This window comes from Calidris pugnax, unplaced genomic scaffold, assembly GCF_001431845.1.
Source record: "Calidris pugnax isolate Ruff unplaced genomic scaffold, ASM143184v1 scaffold225, whole genome shotgun sequence".
In the NCBI taxonomy this organism is placed as follows: domain Eukaryota; kingdom Metazoa; phylum Chordata; class Aves; order Charadriiformes; family Scolopacidae; genus Calidris; species Calidris pugnax.
In genome coordinates this window covers 3,507,147-3,526,192 of record NW_015091072.1, presented here as the reverse complement: position 1 = coordinate 3,526,192, position 19,046 = coordinate 3,507,147, and the positions used below count along the sequence as shown (strand labels likewise).

At 39.0% G+C, this 19,046-nt stretch overlaps 1 protein-coding gene across 3 annotated transcripts in view; it reads left to right on the top strand.

Moving 5' to 3' along the window:
- Positions 1–14,593, top strand: part of SLC22A15 (solute carrier family 22 member 15) — a 42,024-nt gene extending 27,431 nt beyond the window's left edge. For 2 of the 3 annotated variants that reach the window (XM_014957230.1, XM_014957232.1), the window contains exons 10-12: positions 242–314; positions 3,577–3,765; positions 7,420–14,593. In XM_014957230.1, coding sequence (XP_014812716.1) covers positions 242–314; positions 3,577–3,765; positions 7,420–7,506 — 349 coding nt within the window. In that variant the 3' untranslated portion in view covers positions 7,507–14,593. The remainder of the gene's footprint in view (positions 1–241; positions 315–3,576; positions 3,766–7,419) is intronic. The other variant, XM_014957231.1, reaches the window with a different exon arrangement.
- Positions 14,594–19,046: the final 4,453 nt, after the last annotated feature.

Here is a 19,046-nt window from a genome sequence, read left to right as displayed (position 1 = left end):
CAGCCACCAGTGTGTGTATGTACGTTAGAATTCTTAACGTGCAGGGATTTTTACTTCTTTTTAAGAACAAAGCATATGTTTTAATTCCTGTCTTGGGATGCTTTCAGTTACATTTGGCTTCTTTGCCAGTTAATGTGGTCAGGGTCATGAATGAGATTTTTTTTCCTCACTCTATGGCACTTTTCAAAGTCATAATTTCTCCTGTGCAAATGTCACTTATTAATGATTGTTGTCTTCTTAGGAATGTTGGAATGGGTGCCTGCTCCATGTTTTCCCGTGTTGGTGGAATCATTGCTCCTTTCGTCCCTTCATTGGTTTGTTTGAACTTCTCACTGTTATGTATATTTTTGTTTTGTGGCTCTGATGTATCAGAGGCTTATAGAGATGGGAATATTTTGGATAAATTATGTATATAAACTAAGATACTTAAGTTGCATGTCTTAATAGTCTCGTGGCAGGTCAAACACATTGCAATATAATCTGTGTGATTATAAAAAACCTCAATTTTTTTTAGTTCAGAAGGCGTTTTAGCCCTGTAAAAAATTTTGGGACTTAGCTAGTGGACATTAGCAATATAGTAGCTTCAAAATACCAAGATGGTGATATCCAATTTTAAACCTTAAGTGAGCAAGAGCAAAAAAAACCACATAGTTAAGAGTCACTGCATCAAGATAAAGCATATGGGCTCAACAGCTCATATTTCTGAGACTATATTAGTTTTATTGTCAGTACACTTCATTGAATATCCATGGATTATAATTATCAGCAAAGTGATGTATCTTTCAATGAATAAAGATGATTATGTGGAGGCCTCATATACCTGCAAGGCTATTGAGCACAAACTTCACAGCAGTCTGTCAAGGCAAAGAAAAATTCTTATGAACGGAACATGGAGGTGACGCCGTTATTTTCTTCTGTTCAGTCTTATGTGTATGCAGGTAAAAGTGTGCCAGTTTTTCACACAAACTGCTTGCTGAGGTCAAGTGACAATTCCTTTAATGTGACAGATTTCATCTGGAATAACTTTCCTGTCTGCCTTTTGCCATCTTGTTATGTCAGGCACAGGGCTAGCAAAAGGGCAGATGAGCACAGTGAGCCTTTTAATCTGCAGAATGAAACATTGGGTAGTTGAGAGCACAAGCTACTCCGGGGTACATCAGGCAAAGCCAAAACTGTTGCAGGTCTCCCAGGTAGATTTAATAGGCAGTTTTTATGATGTAGCAGTGGCAACATCCATTATGTTATATCTAGCAGAGATTTGGCTCTGCTGGAGATGCATATCTTGGATCATTATGTTTGAGGGGGTCCCATGAAAGTAAAAATAACTCTGAAATAACAGCTGAACATCGATTTGAGGAAAAAATTTAGTATTACAGTGTTTTGGAATTTCTTCAACTATTTCAGTCTTTTGTCTGGGGATCTTATAAAAACCATAGGAATAAGAAAAGTTAGTTGCTGAGATAAAAGATGAATTGTTCCTCTTGTTTTTGATCACAGCCTGTGAGTTTCTCAACTTAGAATTGCTCTTCACTGTACAAAGTTTGAGGTTTTGAAACAAGCAGCTAAATTCTTGCCTTTTTTAAAATGAGCCTGCTTTACTGGTCGTCTGAAAGTGAATGTGCACATCTTGGACCTATATTGTAGATGATTCAGTTTTGCATGCACCTTTCCCCAGTGTAGTTTTGCTTGTAACAAACCTTGTGATAGCAGGGACAGACATCAAAGGAGGAGTATAAACATTGCTTGGGCTGTCAAGGGTGATGACAGGAAAGCCAAAGCTCATTTGAAGCTAAAACAGGCAAGGAGCATAAATAGGGGTTCGATCAGCTAAAGGAAATTTAGAGAAAATGTTTAGCCTGTTGTTGAACAAGATGGAGATCCTATTGGTGGATGAGATGGAATAAGCTGAAATGCTTAACACTTTTGCTTTAGCCTTCATAGGCAAAGCCTGACCCCAAGACTCTGGGCATATCAGCACAGATGAGGAAGCCAAAGGCCAGCAAACTGCAGGAGCAGTAGGTTCAAGAACACTTAAAGCTGAAAGCTTTCAATTCCATGGGATAGGAATCCTCAGGAGGTGATGAAAGAGCTGGTTGTGACAGTGAGGCAAGTGTCCATCATCTGTGACAAACCATTGTAGAGAAAGGTCACTGATAACTGTCGGGGAGGAAAAGAAGTTAATGCTACGTGTGTATTTAAGATCAGAAAGTGGATCCAGGCTGAGCAGCTCAAACTCAGTCTCTGGGAAGATTGTGGGACATGACCTCTCAGGATCAGTGAACTTAGATTTACTAAGGTCAATTCATTCTCAGCCAATTTGAGTTGGTAGTAAGGCATTTCATCATAGAAGGTAATATGAATGAGGAAAGAGAGGAGATAATGAAAGGCTTTTGTAAGGCTTTTGATGTTTTCCCACAGCATTCTTGTTTGGAAGCTAAGGAAGTGTGTCCTAGGTGAAAGGAGTACTAGATTTAAATGTTGCATGGACCACCAGACTCAAAGAGATAGTGACAGGCTCAGTATTTGGTGGCTGGTGACAAGTGGAAGATAAGACAGAATACATCCCCATATATTTTTAGAGGATGCAAAATAAGGAGGAGTGATTGACATACCAACAGGTAGATCTTGAGTCCACTGGACCAACAGAAATCCCATGAAGGCCAACAACAAGAACGAAATTCTTTTTCTGGTGCGTACTAATTACACGGTCAGTACAGGCTGGGAATCTACTGGCTGAGTAGTAGCTTTGCTGGAAGAGACCCAGGCATGACAACGGATGACAAGCTAGCAGTGTTCTGTCATCACAAACAGGCAAATGTCACACTGAGCTACATCAGGCCCAGTTCAGTATGTGGCCCACAGATTAAGCTCCCTCCCAGTTCTAGAGCAATGTTGAAAAATCTGGGGAGGGTCCAGTGGAGGGTAACCAAGAGTAATGGGCCTAGAGCACATGGCTTTACATGAAAGCTTGAGGGGATATTGCACCTTTGATCTTCCCAGCAGTGTGGAACAATTCAACAGGGATCAATGACCCCAAGTTTTGGCTTGGGGGTTAGATAGGAAATTTGGAAAACGTTCTTTTTGAGAGGCTTAATGCAGCCCTGAAACGATCTACTCAGAGGGGGAATCTCTATCATTGGAGTCTTTTCAATGCTTGGTTGCACAAAGCTATAATTGCCCTGGTCTACTGTTGGCTGTAATTGTGCTTAGAGTAGGTGGTTGGCCTCGATGACCTCAAGATCTCTTCCAACCAGCATATGTGTGATTTTTGTGATATCTCTTCCCTACTACGAAATGATGTTGTGTTTATTAAAAAGTACATGATATGGGCAATAATTGAGTGTAAATCCATCAAGCATTGCTTTTAAAGTCTGTCCCAAAATCTTTGTGGATCTAATTGTATTGATAATATACACATAAGAATATTGGTTAAAAAAACCAAACAGTAAATTTGTAATTTTTTATGCTAAATATGAACACAAACACTTGCCAGGAGGAATGGTTAAGTGCTTTAATATGAAGTGTGAACTAGAGGGAACCAATTTCAACCTAACTCTCTCTGTTCTTTTTTTCCAGAAATCTGTACAGTGGTCTCTGCCTTACATTGTGTTTGGAGCGGCTGGTCTTTTGTCTGGTTTCTTAAGTTTATTGCTGCCAGAGACCTTAAACAGCCCTTTGCTAGAAACTATTTCAGACCTGCAGGTATGTTCATACTGGAGGCTGGGTGATGAAGCCATGTCATTGCAAGCCCTAGATGGCTCACAGGTATATTCAAATTTTTTCCCTACTACTTTTCTGTTGTGTTTATTTCAGCTGTCAGTTTGAATATGCCACCCTAAATAGATGAGGATAGTGATTCTTGGCCTGCAGAGGATAGGCCCCAAGGAGATACAGAAGATAGTTTAGTAACCTTACCATCACGTCTGAAATGTCTGGAAATGCAGTCTGAAACATAGCTGGGTTAATTTATCCCTTCAAGGCCAAAAGCATGCAATCTTTTCCTTTGGAATAAAGGACTCAGCGGTGTCTGTACCTCTTTAATCTCTAAGATGGATTGCTGCAGCATGCTTCATGCAAAGCTGGCTGTTGAAGTTTGAGAAGCCTTAGATGTTAAAGAAGAGAGAAGCCTTTTTGTGAAGGGCTGTTCTCAAAGACAGCGCAGTACTTCTGCCCTGACCTGCACTGACTGTTCTGCAGTGTCATTTGTGAGGTCTAGCGTAGAAAGTCTTCAAATGGGTTAGAGCTAGACTAACCTCTGTGATCTGTCCACTCGCTTTTCTTTTCCTTCTTTTTCTTTCCCTGCTCCCTCTCCCTCCTCCTCCCCTTCCCCACTAAATTCTAGGAAATTAGGTTCATTGAATATATAGGAGCCACAAAACTCCCAGGCATAAGCATAAGTAAATGTGGCAGCAGGATGTTTTCCAGTGAGGTTTCCTTGAATGTTGGTTTTTTTATATTGCTTTATACTTCATTTTGTCAAACTCCTGGACACCTATTGAGGTGTGTATGTCGTCCAGTCGTGTGGAGGTTTTCTTACATGGCTGCTCCTCTGTGAATGGAGGGGGATTAGAGAGAAGTAACTAGAGAGCTGGAAGTGGGTGTATGAGTTTGGGTCAGCTTTTAATGTTTAAATCCTGGTCCAAAAATTTTAAGTATCAATAGATTAATAAAAATTGAGTAAGTGCTGAGAAGATTTGAAGGGCAACTCAAACCAAAAAATGTTAGTTGAAACAGGATCTTTATAACACCTTTTACTTTGATTAATTTTGGTCAAGCAGCCTGAGATTAACAGGTAGTCATAAACTTATTTTCACAGAAATCAGGAGACAGAGTAACATCTATTCGCAGAATGAGAACAGTTGCTTCCTTTCAAAGGCTTCAACATGTTGCCTTGTTTACCAATTTTAGCTGTAGTAATTCTTGACAGGACAGTACAGTTTAGTGACAAAAGCACCCTTGAAGAAAGCTGAAAGAGGCAGCCCTGTAACAATTAATCTTATACGTTATCTACTTTGTGTGCACGTTTTATAAACATTTTTATCCATACTGAATAATGTGTTATGGCACCACATTCTTGTTGGCTGCACAAATCTATCGTATACACTTACATCAATTTTACAGCAGCTGTTATTTTGGTAATTACATCATTATTACTTTTTATCTGTGCAGGTGGCTTACTAACAAAAAACAATTCCAGCAAACACTGCAGGTATTACAACCTAGATGGGGGAAAGTTGCATTTTTATTTTCCTTTCTAACCAAGTATTGCCCTTTGGGATGACGGGTATTGTCTATGTATCAGTATTTGCACAACTTGGTTTACTTTGTCAAGCCGTCTTCTCAGGTTTAAATCTTCCCCACTTGCACTTCTGCAGGCTTCATAAAAATCCCAACCCGAACAGGATCCACAAAAGAAAAAAAAAAAAAAAATTTGAGAATGTTCTTCAGGAACACTTTTCCCCAGATGCATTAAAATTATTGAATCCAAATGAAAAAAAAAAAAAAATTTGAGAATGTTCTTCAGGAACACTTTTCCCCAGATGCATTAAAATTATTGAATCCAAATGAAAAAAAAAAAAAAATTTGAGAATGTTCTTCAGGAACACTTTTCCCCAGATGCATTAAAATTATTGAATCCAAATGAAAAAAAAAAAAAAATTTGAGAATGTTCTTCAGGAACACTTTTCCCCAGATGCATTAAAATTATTGAATCCAAATGAAAAAAAAAAAAAAATTTGAGAATGTTCTTCAGGAACACTTTTCCCCAGATGCATTAAAATTATTGAATCCAAATGAAAAAAAAAAAAAAATTTGAGAATGTTCTTCAGGAACACTTTTCCCCAGATGCATTAAAATTATTGAATCCAAATGAAAAAAAAAAAAAAATTTGAGAATGTTCTTCAGGAACACTTTTCCCCAGATGCATTAAAATTATTGAATCCAAATGAAAAAAAAAAAAAAATTTGAGAATGTTCTTCAGGAACACTTTTCCCCAGATGAATTAAAATTATTGAATCCAAATGAAAAAAAAAAAAAAGACATTGGTTCAGGCCTGAAGTAATCCTGTAACTTCGGTGAAGTTGTATCTTGAACATTTGTGACACATTAGGGCTTTATTTTAAAGCTCACAAAGAAAGCACTGATAAAATGGAAAGCTGTTAAACATTAACCCTATTTGACAAGGCCATGGAGAGGTCTTACGAAGCTGCTGTAAGAAATACATAGAATTTATTTGGCGTACCCTGAATTCCCCCTGTGGAATCCATTGTCCTTCTGTACCACTTTCAAGATAACATGTGTTATGGTTGCCCGGAGTGGAGGTTTTATCCCTGTTAACATACATGAATGTGATATTCAAGTTGGACAGCATCCAGCGATAGCCTGACTTTCCTCAAATAATTTTCGAAATAAAGAAAAAAGCATAACATAATTCCCTTTTGATCTTCTGACAGGTCTTAGTGCTCAAACTGTTCGAAATTCCTTTGCAGTTCACGCACATTGCTGTAGCAAAACTCTTCTGAAGACAGATCTAAAGCTACAGATTTTGCTTGCATGGTACTGTCAGTCAGGAACATGATTTCCATTTCTCAATTTTTTCACCCTCTCTCTCACCCTGCTTTGCATAAGACTAGACAGACAGAAATCTTGGGGTGGGTACAAGCATACTGGGGAAACAATTCCTAAACACTCAAACTAGATGGAGTCTATACTAGCAAGAAAATCTTTTTTACTGAACTAGTTTGTATCAGTTCCATGGAAAAATGCTACACTGGCCAAATAAAAAAATGAATTAGCTGTAATAGCTGACTTCAGTTTGGGTATATGATATAAATTATGTTGTTAAAAGGACTCTGGCTGGATTAAGTATGCCTATAAATAGGGAGTTTACTTCCTGAATTTATGAAGTAGTAATGTTTTTTTCCCTTTTCCATAACACCATTAGTTAGTATTGCAGGGAGATCTTTTTAATTAAAAACTTGCGTGGGACGTTGCCCATGCTATACATGGAAAAGTAGTAATTCATGATGGAGAAGCTTTTACCTAATCAGGTAATCTGTGTGTTCTGAGCCTCTGTTTCCAGTAGCTCACCACAGAGTAGGGACCTTAGACTTAAATTGAGAAAGCTGAGTAATTTATCCCTTCAGAACCATTCTAGCTGGTCTCCCTCCTGCATATACTATCTTGTGTACTGGTGGAGCAGAGAACCTCATCTCTTTTAAAGAGATTTTGAAGAACCTAGGACACAAAGAAATTTTAATTCATGTAATGTCTCTTACAAAGTTTTAATGCACTGATTTGATTCTTTTCTTACTTTTTCTCTACCAGGATTCCAGCAGAGGTGTAATGATTCATGCATATGTATTTTGAGATCAATTTATTGGCTTCTGTGCTAACCAGTGACTTCATTTTTGTTTCTAGTCTGGAGACAAAGACAGTTCTGCAGGGAGTGGAAGCGAAGATGAAGAGTTTTATGATGCTGATGAAGAGACGCATATGATCAAGTAGTGAAAAGAAGAAACGCTGGCTTATTTTATGCCTTTTCTTACTTGTCCAGTCAGTTCAGCTGTAAGATGCGTACTGGGGACCTCGCCTGTCAGAGAATGTAATTGGGCAAGTGCCTGTGTTTTTCCTGACTTGGAGAGGGGTTTGAGTAGTGTTCAAACTAATTACACCACTGATGCCCTCCTTACGAGATGGCTGTTCAGATTCTTGTGGTTCAGAATGACAGTGCACGGACCACATTTGAAGCCAGGTGAGACAGCAAGGGTGGGATCATGTATTTCTGAAACCTAGGAAACTACCTAGGCTTAGACAGATTTGGACAGATCATCAATGCACATGTTTGTATTTTATTTTCAAGCTGGTTGATTTTGATTCAGTATAAATTGACAAACTCGAACTGTTTGGTTTTTTCTGTAAAGTGAAAGTGGTCACAGAATGTGCTGTGTGCTACTCCAATGGGAACAAATTCCTGAAATAGTATGTTAAAAAGGCTTCTGAATATTGAGTAGGGCAGAGGCAACTGTGAACATAAGGCTTCTCTCTCTACACACCTGTATGTAGTTACAGGGTGCAGCTGGTTAGTCATGAGCTGTGCATTAACTTAAAAAAAAATGGAAGGCCAGGAGGAAGAACGACAGAAAAGAGCAACCATAAAGCCTGAAGACATACAGGACATTTACTGATTATTTTTTTCCCTTCTCTTCATCCACCAAGCATATTCTTGGGCTGTCTTACGCATACGTTTACTACATGTTCCCCACATCTCAGCACGCTGTTTATAGCTTTGCCTACTTTTCCCTAGTCCTCACTTTGCCATAAATATTGAAGCTCAGCAACTTCTCTGTGCAGTGAAATAATTCTGTGAAGGATATAATTTCATGGGTGGGACATACGTGAAGTATTTATCACATAGTGTGCATGTGAGGTGTGTGTTAGAATATATAGCTCACTTTGTGGACCTACCTGTCTTATTTCTGGAAGAAATTTAACTCTGAAGTGGTAAGAGGAACCATGGGTTGCTTTTACATTTTGGAGATTATTGCCAGGAAGCTGCTAGTATTTATTTAAAATTCTTGTGTGTAGATAAAGTTCTCATTAAAAAAAAAAAGGGGGGGGCAAGTAACTTTGAGGCTGCATTTGGTTACTCGATGTTGTTTTTTAACCAGGTGCATGCTTTGTGCACTTGGTTACTTGACCTTGTTGAGGAAGACAACTTCATTCTCCTGTTTATGCTGAACTTCCTGTAAGTGCTTCGTTAGAGAGATAGGGAATCTTGAAATAGGAAACATGAACATATGAGGTGTTCCAGCTACAAAGGTGAGGCTTTACAAGGATTCAGTTTTGTTGATTACATTGTCGTTTTCATCCTCTGACTTGTGGCTTTCTATTTAAGATTAATTTCCATAAAATGCTTGCTAATCTTTATACTTGAAGTTCCTAGAAAATGCCACACAATGGCAGCAAATATATTGTCAGGCTTGCCAGCCATGTTTGTGGATGTTAGACTAAAAAAAACTGGATAAAAAAAAATTCAAAAAGCTGGCTGCTGAATAGCTTCTGGTTAAAATGGGAAGCTCCTTTGCTCTGAAAGGAAGCAAAAGCAGACAGCATCTGAAGTTTGCAGCTAGTTGCTTGACCTTTGTTCACTGGGAACTGTAATGCTGAGCAAGGTGCAGCTACCCTTGTTGGTGCAGAGGGCAGCCCAGAGACTCTGGATTCATGCATGCGGTGCTCTCACTTGGCCTGAGCTTGATCCAGGCGTTGACTGCAAGCAAAGTTGGGAACTTCAGTCCCTATGGATAATGTGTCAGTGTTGTTTTATTTTTTGTGTGTGTTATGAGCTCACAAGAAGAATTCCAGCCTGCAGTCTTCACTTTATTTTTTCCAGACTGTTGAATAGTTGTTGTAGCTCTGGCAGGGCACTTTTAAACCCAGCTGAATAGTCTTTCTGCCTTATATGGCCCTTTTTTATGCAAGAAAGAAAATTGCTCCAAATAAGGTAAATGGAAATACTTGGAAAGGTTGAATCTTTTTGGTGAAAGAATTTTTTTAGTTTTGCATTCACATTTTGAATTATGGAGAGCTGGAAAAAAAAAAAAAGACTTTTTGTTGCTGCTTATTTAGAAGCATATAGTGGTACGCCTGGTGGTGTTAACATGCTGCCAAGACCCAACAGTTTTACTTTAACACTAGTTTTAGGTGTTTGCTGCCTCTGTCCCTCTTTGGACAGTAGGTGGAGAAAGTCCCCTGAGAGGCAGACAGGAACTGTCAGCTTTCCTCCCTCCATGGTTTTACTGTCATCCTCTGCTATTGGCAACTCTGGTCATGCTGTAGGACACCTCAGCGCAATTTTCATTAGAACAATAGGATGCTGTAATGGTTCAGGTGGAGGAGATCACTCTTTGTAGGACCTGATCTGGATTTTTTTTGACAGTCCTCAACTTACCTCTCCACTCATGCACTTCTGTATTGTAAATATATATATATGAAAATGCAAAAATGAGTGTGAAGAAAACATCAATTTTTTTTCCATAAAACTTGCTATTTTTTAACCAAAATTTGCTGCTCTTTTTTAACCTTGTATCTGTCCTGTATTTGCACCTTTAGATTTTTAAATAGCAGCATCTTTTTTGTGTCAACCATAGAAACTCTCTATCGTTACTATCCCTGGCCAATTAATTCGGAAGTTTTATAGGAGAGAATCCCTCCAGGAGGAGCTCAGCAATGTTGTATCAAGTTTCTTACAATTACTTACTCTCCCCCTTTATGTTTTGAAACCCAATTCTGTTGGGTGCATTAAGGTGTTTTTTTTTTTTTAAGATAGGTTGGTTTTAAAGAACTGACCTTCTGGTACAGAAACCTGGACCTTCTGGTACAGAAACCTGTAGGATCACTTCTTTCTTACCTGGAGAGTGTAATGCTTTATGATATTGAGATACTTGTCCTATGTGTGGCATTCATTGGAGAGGAATGCTACACAGTGTTTTGCAGCCTACGTGGTCAGCATTTTCTGTATCTAGATGGAGTAATATTGCTAAGCCCAAGTTCTTCAGTTGAGCAGTGCCTGCTGTTACAGGTGTCTCAACCAGGTTACTTGAAAGCCCAAGTCAGAAGGTCAGAGACCAACTTTGAAGTTGTATGTAAGCAGTCTGTGTAGGCCCAATTAACAAATGTCAGTGTTTGGATAGTAAGCTTGCCTTGAAGAGCTCCTGGAGAGCAGAGGCTGATACAGCACTAGTTATATCATCCTTTCTGACGTATTGTGATGCTAAGAGTCTGAGACCCAATATCCTTTCTATAGTTGAGTGAAGTATGACAACCTTATCTCAGATTTTTTGCTAAAGTAGCTTTGTATACTAAGCAGTCTGCACTGTTAACTACTTTTTGTGTTGTGCAGGCACTAGGCTACCTACCCCCAAGATGGGAATTCCTTCCCTGGATTCCTCTGGGTTTGTAGCTGTCATTTTTTTTTCAGCCAGCTTGCTTAATGGGATTATGTGAGAGGTGAGAGAGACTTTCCCATGGTGCTGACCGGTTAGATCTTAATAATGTCTGAGATGACGTATGTTTGGGATTCTGCTGCATGGGGACTTCACAAGTGATACTTGAATATAGCTAGAAGTGAAGGAGAGTGACGGGTCATGTGAGACAGCATGCAGGAGAATTAACTGGAGGGAGTCAAAAGAATAGGGGATTCAACAGAAACACTTTAGGGCAAGTGAAAACACAAGATAGTAGCCATTGAGTGGCTTCTTGCTGCTTAACTTGAAGCTTCTCCTTTCAGAGCTAGCACTGGTTCCAGGAGGTCCTACTGGTGTCCCAGTTTCATCATTTCCTTTTTAATGTCAACTTCGTTCAACATTACTACTTAAGTGATGAAACATTTATTTTGATCGATATAAAATGTGGCATGCTTGAGCTTCCTTTTGGACTCAGCTTTTTTATGTGATGGCATGTCACTAAAATCATTAAAATTTCTAAAGCCCTCTTTTGGAGAATACTGTATAACTGTCATAGATTATTTTGCCAGCTTCCCTTTAGAAAAATAGGAAGATTAAGCTTATTTGATGTATTTTTGTCACACAACTGATACTTCGGCCTTCTAAAAGGGTTTTACTACTTGGCTATTTTTTGGTAGGCTGAACAAGAATAGAGTATTTAAACTGCTTCCCCAGAAAGCTAGTGGTCTCCATTTAGGGCTTGGGAAAGTGCTATTCAGGGACTTCCTGACACGCCAGAAACTTGGAAGTTCTGTGTTAAAGAAGTGCCACAGGTGACTTGGTGTTCAGGTCAGGGTACTGAGTGAAGAACGTGTCCATATCTCTCCAGAGACACCTAATTAACACGGAGCAGGTTGTAGATAGCTGCCACCTTTGTTACGGTCAAGGCTTTAAGGATTGCAGCCACATGCTCCTCTGCTGACGGTGCACAATCCATGCCAGGATTTCCAAACTGTATGGATGTACTGAGCTTAGCAGAACATCCTTTGCGGAACCACGGGGAATGCGGTTGAGCCATACATTTTCCAGCTTAATTCACCTAAGCATATAAAAGCAGTTCACAAGAGAATGTTTTTCTTGTGTTGAGGAGAAGGGGAAGGTGAGGAACAAACTTACTTTTCCTAGAGTATGTTAATAGAAACATTTGAGCTAAAACTTGTGTTCCTGAGTCTTCTGCATAATCACCAAATGCAGATTTGGTTAGTATTATTTTGTTTTAGCTGAAGGATGGTGTGCTATGTTTACTTTTTCCCCACCCTATTAGAGTTTCTTTGATCATGCTCTTTGACACAGCTGGATCTAGACATCTCTGCGTGTGAGCCTTGCAGTAACTATGTCAGAAAAGCCCAAGAGCAGTGCTATCATTTGATGGTGGAATTTAGTCTGACCTGACACACTTAATGCCCGTGTCAGAAATGTCTATATTCAGCTGTTTACCAATCTGGAGACTTAAGATATAGCCGTATGTCGAGTCTTATTTCTTGTATCTTACTACAACATTAATTAAATGAAAGAAAGACACCTAAGTAAGAAAACTTCTGTGAGATCTAAATGTAGAATTGGAGGGTGAACAAATTTGTACAGAATTTTTCCATGCTACGTATTTGTAATGCCTTGTCCAGTCTCTTGTAGCCTTCAGATTTTCCAGGTGCTGCTGTTATTGGGGTCTAATGGATCTGGGTTAAACTTTCAACCTGATGGTCTGACTTCACTGAACTCTGTCATCTTATTTGTGGTGTTACTGGCTGTTTTTGTCATTCTGACAAAAGCTCCTGTATTGCCTAATGGGGAACGTTTTTCTGTTCTAATTTGAAGTGCCTGCTTTATAAAAGTTGTCTTTAATTTCCTCAGTCAACTTGATATGGGAGTGTGTGTAAAGTAACATCATAGAATTGGATTATATAAGTGCCAAAGACAGTTTTGCTGGAAAGCAATGGTCCAAAACTAGTTCTAACTGCATTCATTTGGAATTCTTCCATGCAACTTGCTAAAACTGGTATTTACAAGCAGCTCTGGAACTTTAGGGGACAGAGAGAGAGTTACCTGTGTTTGCTTGTCTTTCTTTCATTGCTCAGTTCACTCAAGTAGCTTTTGTTTCTGAGAAACCAAAGAAATTAAATGCAAGATTTAAGATAAAGTGTAGATTTTGTAGAACATGCAGAATTTATACCATGTAGCCATTATAGAGAAATCTGCAGAGCCCGTTTGCTTCAGAGTTGCAAATGTCAAAGCTTACTCGAAGAGTGATAAAACCTGGTTAAAAATTGCAGATTGGAATTTGTTAATTCATTCATCAGCCTTACAAATTAGCATTGCTAATAACAGCTTGCCTGGAGCTTCATAGGATCTAGCAGATTTCTGAAAAATGTACAGTCTGTTTAAGGCATTGCTAAATACTAATGTCTGGAGTTTAAATCCATAGTACAACTAAAATTCACTGCGAGTCAGCCCTATTATGGCTGCTTGTTTGCCAGTAAATAGGCAGGTGGAGAAAAGTTTGTGCAGCAACAGCTGGCAGATAAATGGTTTAAAAGAAATAATCTGCTCTCTCCAGTGTGTATGCAAAATGAAGCGGGACCATGGAGTGTCAGGACCCTCTCATTCACAGCAAGCTTATAGAATAGAGTATGTTTAAATAAGTACTTGCCCACCCTCATTTACAAAAGGTTTGTAGAAGAAACAGATCTTTAACATGCATGTTACTGCTTCCCACCAACACATCTGAGGTGCTTATATTATACCTACATTGTCAGGAGGCAGTAAGAGAACCGTTGCCAATATTGACATTTATATTTACTTAAAGATGTCCCATGAGAGGTATCTGGCACATCTGTGTTCAAACAAAATGTTTTTAAATGATGGAAACTTCATTGGGACACAGGCATTTGTGATGTTAGTTTGTAGGGGAAAAAAAAAAAAATCAGTGTTGCAGACACTGATGAAAACTTTTAGAGTGTGGACAACTGCTGAGTGTTTTGTGATTAAAGAATTTATTACAGTTGCTGTGATTTTAATTATGTCTCTGAGACTGGTTTTAAATATTTGATCCTTGTCACTCCCCAAAGTCTAACCCAAATTTTTTGTTCTTGTTAAAATTTGAGTAAGTCATGTAGAAATAAGAAATATATTTTTCATATGGATACTTTTATTGCACTACCTTTCCTTCCTGAATTTAATAATACTTTTACTATTTTTTTTAAGGTACCTCTTTATGTTGAGCTTTTTCGTCGGTTTTGTGTTTAATTGATTTTTAGGAAACTACAAAATACTTCCTTTTTTTATTTATGTGGGAATCCATGACTTAAAACCATGAGTCTTCCTTCTGTTTAAAGTTTTTCTTAAAGGTCTTTTAAATTTAGTTAAAAGACTTGAGCTTTTGAAGGAGCAGAATAATTACACACTTAGAACATGGGTTCTTCTGTGTGTAATGTCTGCTTTTAGAAGGGCCAGAAAGCTCTTGATTTAATACTAACCTCAGTTGACATGACCTTTGGGGGGCAATAAGTATTGAGTTGGGGAGTTTTGATCAATTTAATTTATTGCCAATTAAAGAGCTTTTAGTTACTGGTTTTGGTATGGAAAGAAAAAAATAAATAAAACACTTAAGAAAAACACTGCTGCTTTCTTCCAGACAACACTCTTCCTGCTATCCCCCACCCCACAGTGGTCTCCAGTTCCTTGGCTGCATGTCCCTTCAGCAGTGCAATAGGTAGCACAGGTGATGGGGATCTTGCTCTTCTTTCACTGCTCCTTGTTCCTTCTTCAGCTGCTCTCTTGTGGGTTTCTTCACCAGCCACACTCCCTTTAGAGTTGTAGCTCCTTCTGAGTCTACTCTCAGCCTCTGCTCAGGCTATGATTTCCCTTTGGCATTTCTCCTGCTCAGCCATCTCTCCTTTCTGTTCCTCTTGTGCTGTCATGGTCTTACCCTTTTTTTCCTCCTCCTGCTGTAGCACTGTAATCTTTCTTGTCATTTACTGCCCTTTCTTAAATGTGCTTTTGCAGAAGTGCCAGAAACTCCTCTGACTGTGCTGGAGTGCATTGGGTCAGTGCCCACTGTGCCCAAGAGGCAATGGACACTAACAAAGACACAGGAGGATCCATCTGAGCATAGGGAAGGATTTTTTTACTGTGAGGGTGCCCAGGCACTGGTACAGGTTGCCTGGAGAGGTTGTGGAGTCTCCATGTGTGCAGATATTCAGAAGCTATCTGAACGTAGTCCTAGGCAGCCTGCTTTAGTAGGTGGCCTTGCTTGAGTAGGGGGTTGGACCAGATGACCTCCAGAGGTTTCCTTCCAACCTCATCCATTTTATGATTTCTGTGCTGCCTGTTGCTGAGCTGGGTGGGACAGGAACAGGGCAGTCCCTGGCCCCTTCCCACACAAGACACCCTGCAGTCCTCTTGCTACCAAAACCCTGACATTTATGGTCAATACATGATTGTACAGGGTCTTCTTCCAAATCAAGGCCTTACAGTTTGACCTGACAGTTTTTGTGAGTGGTAGTTGGTACTGTATTCCCTTCCTCTGTTACTATTGTCTTAGGTCAAGTAAATGAAACTCCTAAGGATATAATCAGACATTTGTAGCCAAGTTTTGTGTCTCGTTACATTTCCATCCATGCTGATTTCAGAAGACAGAAATTAGATCTCCGCTTAACCAGAGGAACAGCCAAAGGGGTAAACTACTTTCTGCTCAACTCTTCATCATCATGAAAACAAATCTTTGTATAGTCTCTACGTCCTGTAGATCCTCGTGCCACTTTAATTTGAACCAACAATCCAAGTCCTTGCCAGTTGAGAGTTGAGTAACAGGAGAGTGGGAATGGGGGGAATAGATTCACGGCTTCAAACAAAAATCAAGTTGTATATAGTTAGTGTGTGTGTGTGTGTGTGTATTTTTAAATATTTAATTTGGATTACTTGAATACTGAGTGTTATGAGCCTTCCTATGTTAAAATGAGGACTGATGTATTTCAGAAGTACTTTTGCTTCTTTAACTGTATTAGTGTGCTGTTGTTAACTCAGAGTTGTACTGCTGAAAAGTCTGGTTTTTAGAATATGTGATCTGAGAAGTCACAACTAAAGACAGCATAAGCTTTTCCACAGTAGACCTTTTATGGTGGTATATTCATATGTTCTGTGAACAGCTGTTGGATCCATCTTTTTAAGATGTTTTTTGCCATAGATGAGGGGCCATAACAAATCTTGAAATATTCAGAATAATTGCACTTACCTTTTCTGTTTTCTTAATGTATTTCCTATGCATACTGCCTTACCTGTATGTACTGTGCTTCACTGGAGGTACAAAAGGTAGATATCAGGTTTTTAATTTATAAAATGTAAATGAATTTTAAAAATAATTCTGTAATATTACATATTTTCCAATTATATCTGTCTTCTGAGAGGGTGATGGTGGTAAGCCCAGGTGAATTTATTCAGAACTAATATTGATGGTCTTTACATTCTTGCTTAATTTCTGAATTATTTTGATCATTTGAAACATTTTTCCTTTTATGTTTTTTGTAGAGGCTAACCTATCTTAGTAAGCCAACTTTTAGGTGATTTGTAACAGCTCTGATACTGCCTCTGACGCATACAGTTCACATAATGTCTTTGTAACTTATTTTGTGCCTTTTCTTCCCCTGACACAAAATCTCTCAATAAAAACAAGCTCTTTTGCAACACTGCAAACCTATTTTATTGTTTTTTTTTTTTTTTTTTTTTTTTTGCTTGCCTGACCCTTTTGTTTTGTTTTCTGGAGGGGGCTGAAGCTCTCAGAATAGAATAGATATTTATAACAGACTCTGCAGAAGAAAATTGACAAGGTGGAAAGCAGGTCATTTTGGAATGGCAGCGCTACAAAGCGCCTGGGAAACTGGGACTGTCAGTACTAATCAATATATTCCACCGTATCTATCACAAATCATTTCTAACAAAAACCGGCAGCCGTGGAATGTGAGAATCAATTTACTACTGGCTTCAGTTGTGCTGATTGATGTTGAAAGACTGGAAACACTTTGGGGGGTTTAGCATAGCAAAATGTCTGTGGTGTTGTAACTAACACTTGTACTGGGGCAGTGCCCACCAACACTAGCTGGCACTTAACGCCCCTTCTCTGAAGTGCTATGCAAATGCACAAAAACATAAGCCTCATCCTCAGGGCTTCTACGTAAGCGTTTTGGCAGGGAATGGCAGAATTTGAACATTTGTCTTCATTACCTGGGAATGAGGTGATAAATAGCTTGACTGCTTTTCTTGTCCCCTGTCCAGTGACAAAGAAAATATTGTCTGAATCTGAAAAAAGTGACTGTGGGAAATAGGGATCAGTGCTCTGACCAGAGCACTCATACCTTTGTCTATCCTTCAAAAAAAAAGAAGAAAAAAAAGTGATTTAAAGATTCTCCTTGAATAGCTGGTCCCTTGGGCACGTGTCAAAGCACTGTCTATCAATATTTTAAAGTGTATATACTAAAGACACGTGGTCTACATCATAGATAATATTACCATACCTTGTGTTATGTTATGTTGTGTTTTTGTCAATGTGGAGTTAAGAATAATAATCCAGCCAGATGTCCTGTCTGCACTTCCTGGACACAGACCACTGCTGAAGTCATCCTTTGCTCTTGTATTGCTTACTGCAAAAGAAAAATGTAACTGTCTTAATTATCTTTTCTCATTAATCTGTCGTATACTTTTTAGAATCTCCTGAAGTTTTAAACAAGGTATTCTGAAGTCTTTTGAAGTCCAAGTGTTTTCATCAGCAGCCTTTCTGGAATGAGTAACTGGAGTCTATGAAACATACACCAGCATCCAAAATCACTTGTGTTGTTCATCCCTTGATCTAAAGTTACCGGACAAAGGCCACCTTTTGTTCTTGGTATTTCTGATTCTTGTGAGCCTTAATCTTATTTCTGGTACTTGAGATACTTCGGGTTTTACTTCAGTTTTCACTTTTGCTGCTCTTTCACCATGGAGGTGGTGATTGACGGCTCAGTTTTCCAGATGTCTCTAGTTACATGCTCAGCATAGTTCCACCTATAGCCATTCAAATTTGCTTTTCACTCCTCTCTGATAGTTCTTAACTACATACTGCAGGGAGCTAGTGGCTTAAAAGGCTTAGCTGGTCGTCATCTACTTGGGGATAAGGAGCGCTTCTGTAAGCAGCCACTGGATATGGCAGTATGATCTGCTGTACCCAAGGGCTGATTTACATTGACGCACCTTTCTACGTACCTTTCTTTGAACCTGTTAACTTGGGCTGTTGTTAAATGCAGCTTTGCTTGCCTGTGCTTTATCTAGGAACTGGCTGTATCTTGCTGCAACCTGTTTGACTACCAGGCCATGGCGTTGTACTCTTTGTTGAGTCAAGATAAGGAAAAACAGGTGGAGAGACCAAGAATGGGGGAAGGGACCACAAATTACATATGGAAAAACTGTGGTTCCCATGGCTGTTGTGAATTTTTTCAAATTGTTTTTCTTTTTAACAGTCAGTATAGCTCTAACCTTTTCTTTGTTGTGATGCTTCTGCTGTAAGTAATTTTTCACACTGACAAGAGAAAGACACTTCTGGACGTCATCAAATGGGAGGTGTGGAACTAAAGTGCCCTCCCTTAAAAGCAGGGACATTTTGAGAAATGCGCTTGTCCCTTGCAAATAACAGTCAGTGCTGGTGTTGAGAAGGCAGTAATTTATTACTTACCAGCTGCCAAGCAGCTATTAGGCAAAATTACTTGGTTCTTCCAAACAGCACCAGGCTCAAATTTAACTAAAATTGCCTTATTTTTACTAGACTCAGCAGTGTGCTTCTAAGAGAAACTCAACTCTGCCTTTTCCTGCATTGTCATCTTGCTTCTTGTTGCTTACACAGAGACAAGACAAATCACTTGTGGTCAAATTCTCTCTGTCTTGGCGAATGAAGGTCTCTAATCCTGATCTGTTACTTAACTTAGAGCACCTTCAATGACAATCCTTGCTGCAGGGAGGAGGGGCAAAACCTCAACTTTTTATTGATCAAACTTGGTAACAGCAGTTAATATAATGTTATGC